Genomic DNA, 19,021 nt, shown 5'->3' with positions numbered 1-19,021 from the left:
CACAGGCATGTTCTGGGTAAGGAACGCTCTCTGGCTGGGCAGGGCTGGCTCGTAGTGGATTTTCGCTGGTGGGGAAAAAAAACAGTACACCATGAATCCCAATAACTGTGTGCTCTTCTTAGTTCCAGTAATCCTCGCCCTCCATCCCTGGTATCACCTGGTGTACTTTAAATGTAATGTAGGACAAATGCTTCAGTGGAGACGGAGTAAAAAGAGGTACATAAAAATAAGTGAGGAAGGATAGCACACTTGAGCTAATACATCTATATAGTGTTAAAGCTAGTGGGCTGACAGATCATTTGCAAAACAATACAATTTTGGTGAAAAAAATGTGCAGGCCAGACCACTTTACTGCCAGACCACACCATATAGTACGTGTTTGCCATCTCAGTCTGATTGCGCACTAAGAGATTACATCCATTGCAAAAACGGGATAATCAAAGTGGATAGCTGGTTAGCAACAGGAAGAACTGAAAGAAAAGTGTCAAGAAACAGACGGTGAATCAACAAGTGATCCCCCTCCAAAAAGTAAAATTGAGCTTCTTATATGTTTCCCCTTATTTCAGTTAATACCCGAATGACCATTACCACTCAAATACAAAGTGCTCCAAAAAAAAATGAGCAAAACATTTTTCACCCTCCAGATGATGTTGTAGGAGGCTTCTGATGCAGAAATTAAAGGGTTTTCTAATTTTTTACGTTTTAGTAAGTTTTTAGGAAAAGTGGGAGTAGAATTTCTGTATTTGTACTCACATTGTATGAACATATATACGGAACAACTTCATTTGCCTATTTAGCACCATAATAGTATACATTATGAATGATAATAACACAACAGTCATATCTTTATGAATAGTCATTTATTTATAAAAAATGTAGGATAAGATTTACATTACAAATCTACATGTTCTATTTAACTAAAACTAAATTTTGTGATAGTCCACAGAGTGTAGAGTCACAGTGTATACAATCTCTCCATGCTGGTGGCATTCTGAAATGAAAAAAAAAGAAAAATAATGAGATACATACAGTATACAAGATAAATATGAGTTTTATTTGTAGTAGATAACCTGAAAGAATAGGTAGACAGTATTATGTGACTGTGGGAAGGATTAGGATTAGATCTTGGATCCTCACTCTGAACGCTTCCACCACTCTGCCTGGCCTTTTATGCCCTCTATTATCATACTGAAGGAATGCATGCATCCATCCCCCAGAACATATGCCTGTTGCATTGTTCAGGCACAGGTGAGAATGGTCTGCAATGTGGGCGTGAACAAAGCAACAAACATCCCCCAACCCATCCCAGAACATTCAGAACCTGTTTCCAGTCTCCACATGCAACAAGCAGCTATTGGGCAAACACACGAAGCTCAAAAAAGCCCAGGATCAGTTAAAAGTTGTTGTTTTTTTTAACTGATAAGATGCAGATCAAGTTTTAAATGCTGCTACAGATAGAGTTTCAAATACCAAAAACAATTACTTCATTTATTCAATTCTGGTCTAAACTATAAAGAAATAACAGATAAAACACATATAGGACTTAGTTACAGTGAATCAATGCATATATTATATTTCTAATGGTATTTTTTTCCATATGTGAACAAGTGATAAGTTCAATGTCTCCATGTAATGTGTCAGGCTAGCACAAAGACGCAGTGTTGTAAAATTGCAACATAGACACAACATGCTCAAAATCAAATTTGATATATGATTTCCACAATAACTTAACATCTACATGTTGTAGACAATGTATTAAACACAAATAAAAATATTTCAGGTAATTTACTTACTTGAATTTTGACAAATCCAGTCAGGTGAAACAAGGAGATGAGCTCGGAGGAAAGTTCGCAGGTGGTGTGAGTTCATGGTCAGATGGCCGGACCTATGAACATCTATTCTATCCAATAGCATTGTGAGGATTGCTTGCTCTGGCGAGTGAAGCAACATCTGGCCAAAAGCCAGCATTTTAACGAATGAACCAGCGGAAGATGTGAAACATCATTTAGAAACTGTCAAGAGCCTGTCAGCAAGCTCAAAATAATGCCCTTAATACTAAACAAAATTGATGAGCCCAATGCAGTAAAATTGAAAAACAGTGACATGATAAGTGGCTCCAAACTAATTTGACATGGTCACTTAGACATTCAAATGACAGCACTGTACACATGACATAAGACCTGTCAAGTAGTGTCATATCCATAATGCTGCTTGTTTTGACAACGCCAGCTGACTTAATGGCAGGAAATGCCTTCTACCTCATTATTTGTCAGGCAGATGTTAAACTGTCGATGGCTAAATGAGACGTATTCTGGCATCTTATTCTTTTGAACGCTTAATGTGCTCTACAGTGACAACACTGTCATCGTCTCTTACGTGCGCAAATGTGCCGTGACACCTTAGGGGAACTTCACCACAACTCAGCGTCACGGTTAAATCAAGATGACGTGCATAAACAGGTTCAATGCGAAGCCAGTTTAACAAAGGATTAAGCACACAAATCTGCTGCAGTGTGCTCAGAAGGTGTGCTCAAAGGGCTCGTTGATGGATAGGGCTGGAGTAGCGCTTGTGAACGCACATCAGCCATTTGCAGCAATCACATTATTATACTATTGTCCTACATTCTGTCTGGCATCCAGCAGTTTCCAGACTTTTACTTTTGAAGGCGCTTCTCTTTTGGCACCTTCTGAAAAGGTGGCCTAAATTACAAACCTTATCCACCACAGGGTAAATACTGAGGATTTCTTCCCTGTCAATATAACTGAAAGAGCAGCTTGGAGAAAGACACACTATCTTCAACTTCACAACTTTTCAGTGTTTGCTGTTGGGTTGGTATAACTTTAAACTGCACACACAAACATAAGAAGGAGGACACAAAAGGAGGCACAGATTGTTTTGTCTGAAGAGTATAGCAAAATTCAAGCTTTTTATTATTCTATTTACTCATGAGGTGAGTGGGAGTGCAGCATATTCCCATTTCGGGCCATGTTTGTCTGTCAGTCAGTCTTTCCACCACTCCAGATCCAGATTGAGATACCTCAATAACTACTGGATTGATTACTATGATATTTGGTACAGATATCTATGGTGCCCATAGGATGAATCCTGAGGACTTTTACGATCCTCTGAGTTTTCCTCTAGTGCAATTATGTGACTGATGCGTGTGTTTTTTGTGAAGTGTCTCAAACATGCTGGCTGCGGGTCATCCACTAATCAGAGGGTTGGTGGTTCAGTTCCTGGCTCCTCCAGTCTGTATTTCAAAGTATCTTTGGGCAAGATATTGAACCCCAAAATTGTATGTATGTATCTTCAGTATCATCGTGTGTGTGTTTGTGGTGGGTGTTTGTGTGTGTATAGTAGCAGTACACTAAGTACACTATAGTGTATAGTACAAACTCAAGTGTTGAACATCAGTTCAAGTTTTTTGGGGGCATTTTTAACTTGATTGTGATAGAGAGAGAGAGGCAGGAAGGTCAGGGAGAGAGAGAGTAGATGACATGCAGCAAAGGGCCGCCGGTCGGACTCGAACCCACAGGTCGGACTCTTATTATTGGGAACAGTAAGAAAATAAAGTATAGTCTAAGTGCATACTGAATACAGTCAGTTTTTAAAATGATGAAATCAGGAATCAGGAAAAGCATTCCCTTTGTGAAATCTAATCAGCAGTCAGATACCTATTGTATCATTTCCTGTTAATAAAATGGTGACATAGGTTGATATATTTATGCTAACAGTTTAAACAGCATTGTATAATGCTGTATAGAATTAGCATGAAGTATGGATTCGGGACACAGTATATATTTGCTTAATGTCTGCATGTTAGCAATTTCAATGTGGTCATGTTAACATGCAGACATTAGCATTTAGCTCAAAGCACCACTAAGATACAGCCTCATAGAGCTGCTAGCATTGGTCTTGTTAAAGCATAATGCCAAAATGACGTTGGTAGATGTTATAGTAAAAGCACAATCCTTAAGTGTAAAGTGACATGCAATATACACTTTGGCATACTTAGTTTTTTTATCAACTACTAATGTTAAAAAATTATGACATTACACTACAAAAAGCTTTACTTTAACATTTAAGAATATGTCTTTTTTCTTTTCATCTTTTCCTCAGTTACTTGTCTGTATTCTCTACTGGTTTCAGTACCATGTGTACAAAGAAAGAGTCCACGTGTCCTTTAATCATCTTTAGAACCTGCTCTCACTCCCAGATTGAGTGACTTGGTGGACAGCAACTGAATTAGAGTTATTATTTTCTAATGATACATCTGTTACAAAAACCACAGCGCATATATTTCCATCTCTAAGTGTAACTCAATTATTCATGAATATCTACCTATAAAATATATGGTCCCATTTAGACCTTTCCAGTATGCAGCACTAGACAAATTGACCTAGTTTCAACCTCCTTAACTCCTTAATTTACATGTTATTATATTGAAAACGTAGTCAGTTTTATTCATTTATAAGAGAAATCTCTGTGATGTCAATCAGTATCCTGAACCATTTGAGTCAAACTGTCCCTCCTTTGTAGTTTGGCCACACATCTTACGTTACTTAGAAAGGATGGAGGGTGAAGGTCAAAAAAAAAAAGGAAAAAAAAGGCATTTTTCCTTGGATCAGACGTGGAAGAGTACAGCAAGTTTCTTCCCTGAAGGACTCCCATTTGACAGCTCATCAGACTCTCTCTATGCATCACTCGGCCATCTTTGGAAAACAGCTGCAGGTTCAAGAGCATCTCATGGCTCCGGAGCAATCTGCACAACTGCTGGTTCCTGACCCTCAACACCCGGACTTCTAAGGACGCTGTTTCCCCCAGAGTGGATGTCTCTCTGTCTTTTCATCGTCTTTCTGTCTGTCTTAATCTTACTTCCTCCTCTTAAAGTACGCTGGCATTTGATCCGCTTTCACTTCATTTTTCTGAATGCACTACTGGAAAACGTTGACCTTGCTTTCTCATTTTCCTCTGTCACTGACCTGTGAGTCATACCTGTGGTAGCCTTGAGCGAGGGGCTTCAAATTTCCATTACTTTCTCACTCTGAACTTTTAACATAGCACACAGGCACTTTCAGTGTCTTTGGCTGTCAGAGGGATGAGGAAAGTGAAACATGAAAAGCCACTCAAATCAAGACATAACATCAAAGGGACGATGATTCAAAAATGCAGCTTCCGAATGGCAATTTATAAAGAGGAGTGCAAAAAAAAACTTTAAAAAGTATGAAAAAAGCTAAAGCTAGCTATAACTGAAGTCTAGTTCATGGCAGTGCCTGTGTTTGCTGTGAAACTGGATTATCTCTTTCATCCTGAAAAGCCAACAGTGCAGTGCAGAGCATATGAAGTAACAAGCCATTGTGGAGAAGAAAAACTACTCACATGCATGACCTCTTGCTAGGTGTGGAGCCAAGATAATGTCCACGTGAGGAGAGAGAAAAAAAAAGCCTCCGTACTGGACTTAATATTCAATGACTGCCATGTGTCAACGTTGTGATTTAACCAAAGATGTAAGCAGCTCTTATAACTCTGGGCAGGTATCCATACGGATGGGCAATTAAAAAAAAAAAAAAAGGTAATAACGACAGATGGGTTTTAAAAAATAGCTATGCTCACTTTCATAAATCTATGAGGCCATCAGAAAAAGGCAGCAGTATTCAGCAGCCACTTAATCCAAATGTTAAAGATAGAGTCCTACATCTGTGCGCACGTTACATCACAGATCTTTTATTTAATTACGGACTAAGCCCCTTGACTCTGGCAGCAGACACCCTCCCCCATCTCTCCATACACACACTGTAGTTTCCAACATTACTTAATAATTTCTGCTTCTGGTCTTGACAAAAATAGACTCATGGAGGATGATCCTTTTGGCTAAAATTGCCCTCATTAGCTTAGAAATTCATCTAACTGTGGTTTAATATTGGATGGCTTTTAATCTCCAGGGAATAAATACCTAAGTAAACATAGCTGGAGCCTCAAACATTAGACACATTTAATTTTGACAACTCATTTAAATGCCCTGAGAAACTATTGTCTTAATCTGCATTTTACTGAAAGTGAGATCCTAGATGAGCACACTATTACCTGGTGGGGTGAGAGCACTAGCCTACTGGTTTGAACTGAGTAGGCTGTGTTGGAAAAAGGTGATGCAAGTTTTTGTTTTGTTTTTTTTCACTGACTCTTTTGGTTTGTTTGTTTATGCTAGACCAGAGTGTCACTGCACAACTCTTCTCCAATGCTTTACCGCACAAACATTTACCTATAAGATGAATGCAAGACAGCCAAACCATTCCACACAATCCTGATGAGGCAGGATTCATGCCTGATAGGAATTTATTAGTTTTCAAACTCTCTTTTTGATTGATGCTAATTTAAAACACAGTATAAGTTCTAAATAAGTTTTGCTATTGCTACACAGCCTACATTAGCATTAATAGCTGTTTACTCACTGTCTGGAAGAAACATTGTGAGGTCAGCATCAAACCATTCCTTTATTCACCACGAGCTGTCTCCAGCGGTGGAAAGCAACACCAATGTTAACTCTTGTTTCGATCACATCTCTTCTCCTACTGAAGTTAGCAAGCTAACCAGCTAGCCACAGCCTGTTCACTTTCTGATAGTGACTTACTGTAGCCTCCAATGTCCCCTGAAGAAGAAGTATCTTGTATTATAGAGATGGCCGAAGCTCTTGCCAAGCAACAATCACCACCAACTGCTCCATGAAGAAACCATGTTCAGAAGCAGAGGAAACGTATAAATGTATAGTCCCTTTAAAGTAAGTTTAGCACGCTAACTTCAGTAGAACAAAAGACGTGATTTAACATTGTTTTCCTCCATCAAGTTTGATGCTGAACTTGCCATGTTCCTTCTAGACTGGTAAGTAAACGGCTGCTAATGCTAACACTGGCCGTGCAGCAATAGCAAAACATACAAATAGCTCCTTTAAATAAGTAGAGCTGTTACACAGAAATAGAACTTGAATTGGTCGATTATGGCATATCACAGGTGCAGCACATCAGTCTGTACGTTGGCTAGAAATATGTTTGATGTAATTTTAGGAACCTCATCACAGTTCTGTAATAACCAGACTAAAGGATGCTTGTCAGAAATTGTTTCTTGATGAAACTGTGTTAATACGTCCTTTTCGATTTTTTTGTAAAAACTCCCCACTGTCAAAATCCCGTTGTTGGCAGGCAGACACAGAAAAGACAAGAGCTTTAGAGGAGAGTCTCGACCATGGTCTGTCCTTTTTGGCATTTGAACATTTTCCATTTGTGAACCAGTCTTTGTAAAACCACATTTACTATATTTGCGTACTCATCAACCCTTACTATATTGCTCATCAGCAGAGATGTGAAATGCACACAGATAGCTAAATTCATTTCCACAGAGTCTAAACTCAGCAAGATAAGAATCACATTGCATTAGTTATCTTCACAATCACTTCAGCTCCCACTTCATGTTTAATCCCTAAATTAAGCTCCATTAGTTTCATTCACAGCCCAGCGGATACTGGCCTAGAATCCTGGCTCACACAGTGTCAGTTGGCAAATAAATCCTAACGCACTGCTTACCTGTTCTCTACTAGTGTAAACAAGGCCCCGGACTAAACTGTGAGTGGCAGATGTAATAGTTTCCTCACCACTGCCCATGCCTGCTGTCATCACAGCAGCTCCTCCTCCATGAGAAGATAGATGGCAACGTCAGATACGGTGTTGCTTGGCTGCCTGTCAGGTTCAGTTGTACTCGCATGAAACCCGCCTTTAGTCAGGGTAGGCTACAGTTACTTTTCCAAGTGACATGAAGAACTTTAGCATCACCCACTCAACAATAAATGCCCACATGGACACATATGCGTACACACAGCCAGACAGTTAGCCTGCTCTGCCAGGGACTTCCTACTTGATAAAGAGAGACAGAAAAACACATTGAAACAAAATGTTAATTTAGTAACCGCAGAGCTGTCTCTGTAACTATTGCTGAATATTAGACTGTATGCCTGATTGCATTATACTCCAACTGCATGCTGTGAAAGCCTAATTAGTTTTTTTGTTATGCAGTCTCAGAATGAATATACATGGGAACCTACTTACATACCAACTAAAACATGCATACTTCACCCATGTTTTCTAAAGTCAACACATGGCCAAAATCCTAATTTCCACATTTATCCTTTTCATGCATAGCAATTTCATATGCAGTGAAACCAAACAGTCCATAAATCATTGAGATGAGCGAGAGAAGTGGTACCAAAAACGGAAAAAAAGAAACAAAATTGACGGAACTCATTATAAAAGATGGATGGATGAATGGGGAGATAAATCCAGGAGCCAAGAGCAGGACAAACATAATATATTAGGGAACACACAGCTCATATCCAGTAATTCCGTTGGTGTGTGTGAATACAGTGGTGGGTGTCTTTTGATGTAAAGCACCTTGTGGACACTCTGAAAGTATTCATTTCTGTGTTCATCCATCTACTCATTCACTGATTCAAAAGCAAGTGCCCGGAGAATTAATTAGGGATGTCAGAAACAAAAGTCTGCAACAGAGGAGCCAAACACAAGAAGCTATGGATACTGCGAACAGCACTTTGCACTTCAACTGTCCGAGAGAGGCTTGGAATCATCTAGAGTCATTGTCATCATTCCCACTGTCTGTGTTAAGCTCTCCACCTTCACTCTCCCATTAACTCAGGTTCACCCGCTTCCAGAAAATTAAAACGAAACATGTCACACAGATGACTTCAAGCAGCAATCATATCTTTTATTTATCCACGACAGCTTTTGGGAGAGGTGACGTCTCAATCACTGGCCTGACTTTGGCTTTTGAGAGTCCCTGTCATCCTCCCTACACTGATTTAAGGCCAAAGCGTGGCACGGTGGCATCTGAGCCAGAGCAATCCGGGCTGCATAATTCAACACCGCTCTCAAACCTGTCTCATTAAGGATCCTGGCCGTGGTCCATGGCTTGGAGTATGAGGCTTTGAGTGACAGATCTGTTGCCAGCATAGTACAAACAGGCACAGACCCAGAGTAAGCTCCAGCTTCAGATCCAGCTCCGGCCCCTTCCAAACCTATCACAACAAGCCTGGACTCAAGTTTCAGCATCGACCAGCACCAACTCCACTCTTAGTTTGTGACAAGCAATGGACAAAAGGCAAAAATCCAGACCCAACTCATAATCAACACTATTCTCTCCTGCAGTTGATTATAAGTTGGAATGCAGGTTCCTATTTCCTGACCAGGAAATGCACATGGCTGCCACACATTTAAGAAAACACATTACGGTATATCTGCAGTAATGTCTGCTGCTAATTAAAAAGACTTCACACTCTTTTCCCATATGGTTGTAAATGTTATGCTAGTTGGTTCAATTAAAACTTTCTGGTTCTTGTGAACAGGCAAAAAAAAAAAACACTTTTCTGCAGGGGTCCATATTTTCCACTCCTTGGCAGCTCAATTGCGGAGAGGTCGGTAATGACGTGTTTGGCACTTTCAACTTCCCACGGCCGACCACAACGAATGTCTCATTAGCCCCCAGTTAAAGTATCGGCCTTGCTCTGGTTCAAAATCCAATCCAGGCAATTCTTCAGCCCAGGGCACAACCTCAGACAGAATTTACTTCAGCCAAAGTGACTGCCACACCACACAGCCAGGGAAGATTTAGGGGGAAATCATAAATTTATCTGCATGGATGCACAGTTTGCCATGTTTGACAGACGTGGTGAGAGAGGAGGATATTTGCCTTCTGCATCAGTGAGAATTTCATTTAGCGAGTCGACAGAGGTGGGAGACGCAGCACTGACCTGCCAAATGAGGGGGGCAGGTGACAATCACAGCTCTGCACAAGAAAGTGTCGGTGGCAGTCATCACCCTGGCCCACTCAGCACCCTGCTCAAACATATAAACAGAAATGCAGCTTTATTTAATGAGCAAGTTGCACAGATTTGTTAGTAAATTGAATCTTGTGTGGTGTGGTGGGGCTATTTGTAAATATAATTTACAGGCTGATTTTAATTTACACAGCGTACACAGAAGATGTGTATAAGAGACAGAATCAAGACTATGCGGACATTTTGTACACTATGTTTACACATAAACTTTGATCCTTTGAAAAACAGGTCATCGCCTGTCATGAAATGCCACACTGTGCACATACAGATATGCTGCTGTGTTCATTACGCATGTATTGGACAGGGAAGGGGGGAAAAAAGAGCTTCTAAGGAGATACCTATAAATTATGCACAGGTTTATAAATTAAACAGATTTCTCTCCATTAGATCATGTTTTGTATTTTTATGGATTGCGATTGTGACAGTCTGCTTAAAGAGGGAGATGTTCCAGCCATTTATGCAAACTTTGTGGTAAAATAAAGTTTAATAGGTGGTTAAATGATATTGTGATGGCTCCATGATCCGCTGTACATCATTCATTTTAGACTCACTGCAGACAGTCTGGCTCTTAATTGCAGAGCTCTTATGCACTTAACTCCTGTTCTCTTACATGTATTTCCACTAAACTTAAGCCTCTGGTGATAATTGAAACTCACCCACCAGAGTGTTTCTGTGCAACAAAGGAAGCTCTTGTCTTCTAAGACAGCTAGATATTTTTGGATGCTGAAAATGAGAAATTCATATATATTTTCCGTTCTCTAAACTTGCTCCCTAGTAACTTTGAGGATTATTTAAAAAAGCAACAACCCTTAGCTCTTTAGAGCAGAAACTACCAAAATTAAAGATCTCCAATATCCTAAAGTTTGGACAATCTTGTCTCAAGGAAGCCAAATTATTATTTCATATACCACTACTTTCATAAAATAATGATTTTACCATTTTTGCTTTGTGCGTGCGTGGCACTATTGCCTCACAGCAAGAAGAGCCTGGGTGTGGACCTTACCCAGGCCTCTGTGTGTGAAGTTTGCTTGTTCCCCTTTTGCCTGTGTGGGTCTCCTCTGGGTGCTCTGGTTCAGCTTAGGTGAAGTGGAAACTCTAAACTGCTATGAATGTGTGAATGTGTTTGTCTGTCAAAATGTTTTATCTCTGTGACAGACTGGCAAAATGTCAAGGATTTGCCCTGCCTCTCACCCACTGCAAGCTGGGGCAGGCGGCAGCCTCCTGTGACCCTGCGCATGAAAAGCTGCCATGGAAAGTGCACGTCGTCCTTTTTTTTTTTTCTTCCTTCTCTCACTCTTCTTGTCACTGTAGTGAACTTGGGAGCAGGACTGCAGTTGACAATGATTTTCACTATTTGTTAATTTGATCTTTTTTTTTTTCTGATAATTGATTAATAGGCCGGGACCGATAAATGAAGCCAACACGGGAAAAAAACGGTTTTGGTCTATATTGCTAATTTCCTCATTCATGACAGCTGTACAGGGGATGAATTTTTATATCACCTTTATGTTACCTGTTTATTAAGGCTTAAAGTTATGTATAATTGAGGGCATGCCGCTTTGAGTTATAGGTGGGTAAGCATGTGTCACTCAAAGTGGCACACCCTCAATTACTTTAAGCTTTAATTAAAATTTAAACTGATGAGTTACATAATTTTTTGTACCAGGCTGTAAACATGTTTATTTCTATTGTAATGTTGAACATTTTAAATGGGAGTCTATGGGGACTGACTCGTTTTTGGAGGAACTGCATTTTTGGCTTCTTCTTTCAGTCCCAAAAGTTGCCGCTTGGTTTTGTCCCATCGTAAGTTGAAAACCCAAAGATGTTCAATTTACCATGATGTAAACCAGAAAAGACAAAGTGTCACATTCAAGAAGCTGCAACCAGTTACTTCTTGGCTTTTAATTGTTTAATAAATGACATAAACAGCAATTACGTTATCAAAGTTGTTGTCAATAATTTTCTGTTGATTGATCGATTGCTTAATTGACTATTTGTTTTGGCTCTACTTTGGAGGAAATGCAGACATAGACTCCTTACTGATGGCATTCAGTGTTCAGTTCAATACTCTATAGTCTATAACAACAATCACATCAAATATTTTAGCACTCCAAATTCAATGTTCTGTCCTTTTACAATCAATAATCACAAATGAATCCGTGAAGAGTAGGAATGAACAGTATATTGATGTGGATCACTGGATAAAGCTCTACACTTAAGGGTGCACAGACCCTTCCTGGTCTCTCAGCTGTGGATAAGGAAGACAGTCAGGCGGAACAGACAGTGCCTTCACAGGAGACGGCCTGTTTCCCCGCTGAGGACGCTGTTATCTCTGTGTCATGCCTCATCAGCCCCTGAGAGAGCTGTTACTGTACTCTACCTGCCATATGGCCGTCACAGCAGAACCCAGCCGGACATTCTTCCGCCCCACACGTTCTGCCAGACACTCTGAAAGCTGTTGGGTGCCTCCCTGTGGAGAGACAGATATTACAATTTAATGTGGGCTTAAAACCCATATATGCCCTCCTTCCCTGGAAAAGACAGGCTGCTTGAAGTTAAAGGGTCACTTCACCCAAATTACATAACAAGAAATCCCTAGTGGTGTCTAATCAGCCATGCCAGTAAAAGTTATGTTTGCCAAGATTTTTATGTATCTGCCTCTGAGACTTTTGCTGACACCCCCAATACAGCAAAACATTTTCACTCTGGTATGCAAGCAAGTAGAAATGACATTTAATGAAATGAACCACAGAACTAGCTAAACACAATTTTCAGACAAAACAATTTTCTTCCAAAGGTATAAAATACTTGTACTTTTTATTGTAAAAAAAGAAACATAATGAAAAAAGGACAACATAAAGGCTGAATGTAAGCACAAGTGCAAGTACAATAGAAGAAAATACACTAAAGAAAAGGAGCTATGTGTGTTGTGTTTGAGATGTGTGTTGTAACGCTGTTTGCCTTTACTTTTTCATGATGTATGATTGAGCAAGCCCATTATAGTTCACATTTGGTGCTGCTTTTACTGCTTTTTGTCATGGTAATTCCTTCAGGAAATAGCTGGAATACAATAATAAGCAAACTGCTGCAGGAGGAAAAAGTGGAGAAAAATTTGCTAATTTCTAAGGCCTCCTAGTTTGTCCCTTCATCTTGACAGCCTGTTTCTTTTTTTCTTTTTTCTTTTTTTAGCATTCAGTCCTTTTACACTCAACCACTGTGAGAGAGAGAGAACGTTCAAAAGCAGCAACACAGACGCAAAACAGTATGGAACCATAACTTTCATGCTGAGGGAGCACGCAGAAAATAGGAAAATCCAATACAAGACTACTGCTGAAACTGTTTAACATTACTGGTCAATGACGTTTCAAGGACAAAGTAAGGCGATGTGTTTGTTGGGACGTGGCTTGAACGAAATGTACGGTGCTGTGTTGAGAGGCTGGGTGCTCAGTTTTATATTGACGTAGAGCAGAAATCCAATGTGGTCCCCAGGTTTGAAAAAAAAAAAAGAAAAAGCACTCAAGTAAACAATTTGCAGTCTAGAGAAGGACATGAGCTGCATACCTTTATCTTGAACTCTTGAGCAGACCCCGCTGTGTTCTCCAGAAGTGGCAGCAGTCCTCCAGCTGCTGCAGCATACATGAGGAAGAACAGGAAGGACATCTGGGATGGCTCCATGCCAAAGACAGACCTGCTACACAGTCCGAGCTCCTCTCTTAGTTCTGATAGAAAGGGATGAACGAATACATGCTGTGCTGTAGCTCTCACACTTACAGTGATAATATGCATTCCCCTGCAATGACAGACAACATTACTCTGTGGATAACCTGACTACTTATCTAGCGCCATCGTTAGGTCAGATTTTTCAATTTATCCAATTCTTTAATTTATGACTAAATACTGCAAAACTAATGATATAAGATGGTGATCATGTTAAACATTACATCTGTTAACATTCTTACATTTACTTTAACTGCTAATGAGACTAATTTTGCACCATCATCATCATCATCATCATCATCACCGTCAGTATTATTATTATTATTATTATTATTATTATTGTAATGAACGTAACAGACCCAGCAGCTATGATGGCTGTAAATTCCTAAGCTCCATTCAGGAGGACAGCATTACAGGGGGGAGGTGTCTGACAAAAACTTTCACTGTTCTCCTTGATAATTTAACTCATCCTTTCAGATGGCATTTTAACCACAGAATATGGTTTGTAATGGACATACACATTCCACTAGACAAAGCCAAATGCCAAAATTCACAAGGGATGCCGGAGGAAGGGGACGGGAGGCAGAGACACTGCGTGAGGTGAATTTGAGTCAAAAATCATACTCCCTCTCGTTGTCATAACTTCCCCTTCAGAACTTGCCCGAGAATCATCACTTTTTTTTTCAGTTTCTTCAGAGTAATCCAGTGATTGTTGAAACAGTCTAATTAAACCATCTAATATGAAATGGAATTTTTTTTTTCCTTTATTCATTCTTTCATTAGATAAATTGAAAGAAAGTAGAAATTGGAAAATGACAAATCAAGTAGGGGGGACTTATAAGACAGAGGAGGTGATATTTAAATCTACTGTTAACCCTGACCAGCAGTCCAGCCATGTTGCTCAATGAACGAGTGCAGGGTCATACTGTCCAGTTCCACAGCATTGGGAGTCTTCGAAGGATCCTGGACAAACACTGTAGCGCACAATCTGTCAATCTGAGAGCAAAACACAATCACCACAACACACCCACACATGATGGTTTACCCACTGTGAACCAAAGCATCCCATTGATGCAAATACCAACAAAAGATGGATTGACAAATATGATTATGCTGGTGCATTTTCCCAGACATTTTCTACTTCCCCCTTCTACATGAAGCATTTATCATGGACATGAAATTTTGTGGTACCATGTTGAGTTATAAATGTACTCTTGTCCTATTAGTCTAAATGTGGAACAATGCATTATGAATGTGAAATATTATTTTACAACATCCATTTGGGGATTCTTGTTGATTCTGAGAATCATCAAGAATGGAAGGATAATGGAGGATAAAGCTAATCATGAAAATGGGCTGGTCTCTAAAGAAATTCTGTATATCTCCTCATATATACTCACTTAGGACTTTAGAAGGAACACATGTACACCTGCTCATTCATGCAAATACCCAATCAGTCAACTATGTGGCAGCAGCGCAGTATATACAATCATGCAGATACAGGTCAGGAGCTTCAGTTTATGTTCACATCAAACATCAGAATGTCTCTAGAGTTTTTACTCAGCATGGAGCAGAAGACAAAAAACATCCAGTGAGCAACAGCTCTGTGGACAGAAACAACTTGTTAATGCGAAAGGTCAGAGGACATGGTCAGACTGGTTGGAGCTGACAGAAAGGCTGCGGAAACTCATATATCCACTATTACAACTGTGGTGGGCAGAAAAGCTTCTCAGAATAAACAACACGTTGAACCTTTAGGTGGATTGACTACAACAGCAGAAGACCATGTCAGCCAAGAAAAGAAACCTGAGGCTGCAGCGGGCACAGACTGGACAGTTGAAGACTGGAAAAACGTAGCCTGGCCTGATGAATCTCGATCTCTAATGAAGCAGCAGATGGTCGGGTAAGAATTTGGCATCAGCAGCATGATTCCATGGACCCAGCCTGACTTGTGTCAATAGTCCACACTGGTGGTGGCACACTCTGAGCCCATTAACACCAGTCAATCATTGTTTGAATGTCACAGTCTATCTGAGTATTGTTGTTGACCATGTGCTTCCCTTTATGGCCACAATTTATCATCTTCTAATGGCTACTTCAAGCAGGATAATGCTCCATGCCACAAAACAAAAGCCGCCTCAAGCTGGTTTCTTGAGTTCAGTGAACTTCAGCGGCCTCCACAGTCTCCAGATCTGAATTCAGTAGAACACCTTTGGGATGTGATAGAACAGGCGATTGGCAGCATGAATGTGCAGCTGACAAATCTGCAGAAATGATGTGATGCAGTCATGTCAACATGAAGGATCATCTCAAAGGAAAGTTTCCAACATCTTGTGGAACCCATGACACGAAGAACTGAAGGTGTTTTGAGAGCAAGTATGTGTTCCTAATTAAGTGCTTGGTGAGTATAAATAGTATATCATCTTACTCTTAGTATACATGCAAAAGTCAACAAGAAATAAATGAAAACACTGCGCATCTCTGACTCAACATGGTCCTAAATACAGAAGACAGTTATGTTAGTCTCTTGCCTCACCTTCCACAGGAACTGGGTGAGGTCCATTAGCACCAGTGGGGATAGAGCAGGGATGCTGGTTCTGTAGGTGAGAACTCTGGCACCCGGCCCACCCAAGTGGTACACCTTCTTGCCAATATTGAATTGTGGGAAGGTCTCTAAGCCCAGCTCCTTTATAAGCTCCAAGATGTGGGTTTGGGTGCTAAAAGAGAAAGGAGGCAGTTTTTTCTTATAAAGCTTCATGATGTTATTGTTTACAGGGTTTCAGGTTTTGCTGTGGGGTTATTAAACTTGCAGCTGATAAATGCATTTTATTTTCAGATGATTGGAGTGGGCTTGAGAGTAGCACATTGCTTGAGTGAGTCCTTGAACAACTGGAATAAAAACGGCAACTCTAAGCACCTGGGAGCGCCCTCTATAAATCAAACTGTCGTCAAAGTGTTCTTGAACAATACACTTAACAAGCTCTCCATTTTGAACTATTCTGCTGTGTAACGGTTGAATATGTGAGAATTTGTGCCGCAAAGGACTCTAAATCCTGCTTGAATTTTCACATAAACTTGTTTGTTCAGGCACGACTTGAACTGAGTTACTGAACAATAATTTCTTCCAAACCTCTGAGAGACAGGGCAGTTTTGAGATGGCTGCTACCTGCAATCTAAGATGGTTTTCTTTAGAAAAAAAGCTTGGATTTACACGGAGGTGCTAATGGTCCATAAACTGTTGAAAACAGACACTTTACAGAAACTGAAGAAGCAAAGGACCTGAAAGAAAAATTGAGCTCAAACACTTATGAAGCTCTGAAAAGATACAAAAACACTGTGTTATTTTCTACATAGCTGACGCACTCTGTCGTGTTTATTGGATTATTTGTTTGGACCCCCATTAGCTGTTACCATTGCAAAAACTACTCTTCCAGGGCCCAACAGGAAAAAAGAAATACTCTCATCTTATAATGTAGCTCAAACTAAAGTGAAAATAATATATATGCATATATAATGCACATACACAAATAAATACATACACAGGAAGTAGACAAAATGAAACAAGCCTTAGTACTAGTTTGGAATATTTCGAGCAACACTGCAGCATAGCGTAGACAATGCAATCAATGCGTTCTCACAACCAGCCTACAAGCACAACATAGAACAATACACATCCCCACTCTGTTCTTTTCACAATAAATTATAAAATCCCTGTAAACCCAGTCATAATGGCCTTGAATCTATGAGTCATTAGAAATCTTTTCAGCTGTTCTTTAAGTAATCATATTCAAGGATTTCTCTTAAATGGGCAATTATAGGAACCTTAATTATTTGTGTGTTCTTAAAACACAAAATCCTAGTCTACAAGATAGTGTGTCAGTAAGGGATATCATATACCCGGCTTATCCCTAGCTGGAGCCAGTCATAACTTGTATCTGGCCAGGTGACAAACAGAGTGTGAGTTATAAAATGACAGTCAGGGAGGGTCAAGTTTTTCTCCAGGGTGAAGGGAATCCAGTAGAGTGCAGGCACGTGCTTCAGTGAACTTAAGTGTTATAGTGATTACAGTTTCTTGCTTGTTTAACTAGTAGGAGTAGAAAGTACAATATTTCCCTGTGAAATGTAGTGCAGCATAAAATGGAAAAACAATTACAACAAGTCACTAACATCACTTAACTAAACTGTAAGTTAAGGCAAAAGCTAGATAGTGGAAACAGTCTAATTCAGAAACTCTGAAGGTAAGAAAGTAAAGCGATTTAAACTAGATCATTAGAAATGGTACGGTCCAGTTTTGGTGTGAAATCATAGTACAATATTCTTTCAGGCATGAATATGAGAAATATATTGTAATATTTAAAATTACAGGTAATAAGGATATATAAATCTTTCAACCCCCCTGAACTGTTGTTTGTACCTCTTTTGGGAGGGTCCAAGCCTTAATCAGGGGGGTCAGACTCCCCCCACCCCCCCCCCCCCCCATCTTTCCAAACCAGGCGCAGTACAAACCACTGCGCCTGGCAAGTGAATTTGTTTGAATTATCATGTGGATTGAGCTCACATGTTAAACTGACGTCTAAAATTTTCTGCCTGTTCTGACATTACAAACCCTAATGATTTCCTCAAAGGTCTTTTGCTCGCTGAGCAGTGAATATTACTTTTGCTCATAGTTTCTGATCAACATTACCTTCCTACCCACTGTCCTCCAAAGTCCCAGCGATCAACACCATTGGCTGCTGGTATTGCAGTAGACACTGTGCGACCTCCCACCCGATCTGCATGGCAAACCAGACATGATTTAGTCAGAACGATACCTCTTTCCAGCAGCAACTGCTAAACTAAAAGAATCCAGCAGAAAATGACTCACTATTTCAAGTTATCAATTGCTTTCCAATCACGATGCAATTTTACAAACCTTTTCCTTCCAGTATAAGTATCTTCAACTTGGCATCCCTTTTTCTGAGCAAATGAGCTGCACTCAATCCAGATAGTCCGGCGCCAACAATAATAACGTCCCAAATTTCTGCAGTCATAGTCAAGCTCAAGTGACTAGGTTACTTTGTGCCAACTTATCATGTGCTGGTAAACACTGGCGTCAGAGAGAGAAAGAAATCCAGCTCGTATTCCCTTTTCTCCTCCGTATCAATTAGGTTATCTTGCAAAGTCCGGGCAGCTTTCATAACAGTGCACTTTGGAACTGTGAACAACTGAGCTTGTGACCTACTTGGCACAGAATCAGTTGTGTAAATTCCTGCAATAAGAGCCAGGAGCTTTTGATATTTTGAGCAGCAGAGGCATCATCAGAAGTTAAGTTTTGTGAATAAGTAATACTGTGTTGAAAAAAGACTGTAAAAGCTCAAAATGTTCATCTTAATTAAATGAAATTAAATAGTAATAGAGTAATAGAGTTGT

The 19,021-nt window shown here is 40.0% G+C and overlaps 1 protein-coding gene across 4 annotated transcripts in view; it reads right to left on the bottom strand.

The window, feature by feature from the left end:
- The window catches only part of LOC111649766 (putative flavin-containing monoamine oxidase A), a 43,704-nt gene extending 24,913 nt beyond the window's left edge, over positions 1 to 18,791 (bottom strand). For 2 of the 4 annotated variants that reach the window (XR_015436765.1, XM_087172071.1), the window contains exons 1-7: positions 18,525 to 18,791; positions 18,297 to 18,384; positions 16,149 to 16,329; positions 14,494 to 14,608; positions 13,457 to 13,614; positions 12,276 to 12,365; positions 9,809 to 9,893 (exon numbers count right to left, since the gene is read on the bottom strand). Coding sequence is in view for 3 of the 4 variants with exons in the window: in XM_087172071.1 (XP_087028197.1) it covers positions 9,809 to 9,893; positions 12,276 to 12,365; positions 13,457 to 13,614; positions 14,494 to 14,608; positions 16,149 to 16,329; positions 18,297 to 18,384; positions 18,525 to 18,642 (835 nt within the window). In the remaining variant the exon portion in view is untranslated. The remainder of the gene's footprint in view (positions 1 to 9,808; positions 9,894 to 12,275; positions 12,366 to 13,456; positions 13,615 to 14,493; positions 14,609 to 16,148; positions 16,330 to 18,296; positions 18,385 to 18,524) is intronic. The other 2 variants (XM_087172070.1, XM_023399459.2) reach the window with 2 other exon arrangements.
- Positions 18,792 to 19,021: the final 230 nt, after the last annotated feature.

This window comes from Seriola lalandi, unplaced genomic scaffold (assembly GCF_002814215.2).
Source record: "Seriola lalandi dorsalis isolate HSWRI2012SDOR001 ecotype SW California unplaced genomic scaffold, Sedor1 jcf7180002051954, whole genome shotgun sequence".
Classification (NCBI taxonomy): Eukaryota; Metazoa; Chordata; class Actinopteri; order Carangiformes; family Carangidae; genus Seriola; species Seriola lalandi.
Note: the sequence above shows the minus strand (reverse complement) of the source record. Positions and strands in the feature narration are given on the sequence as shown.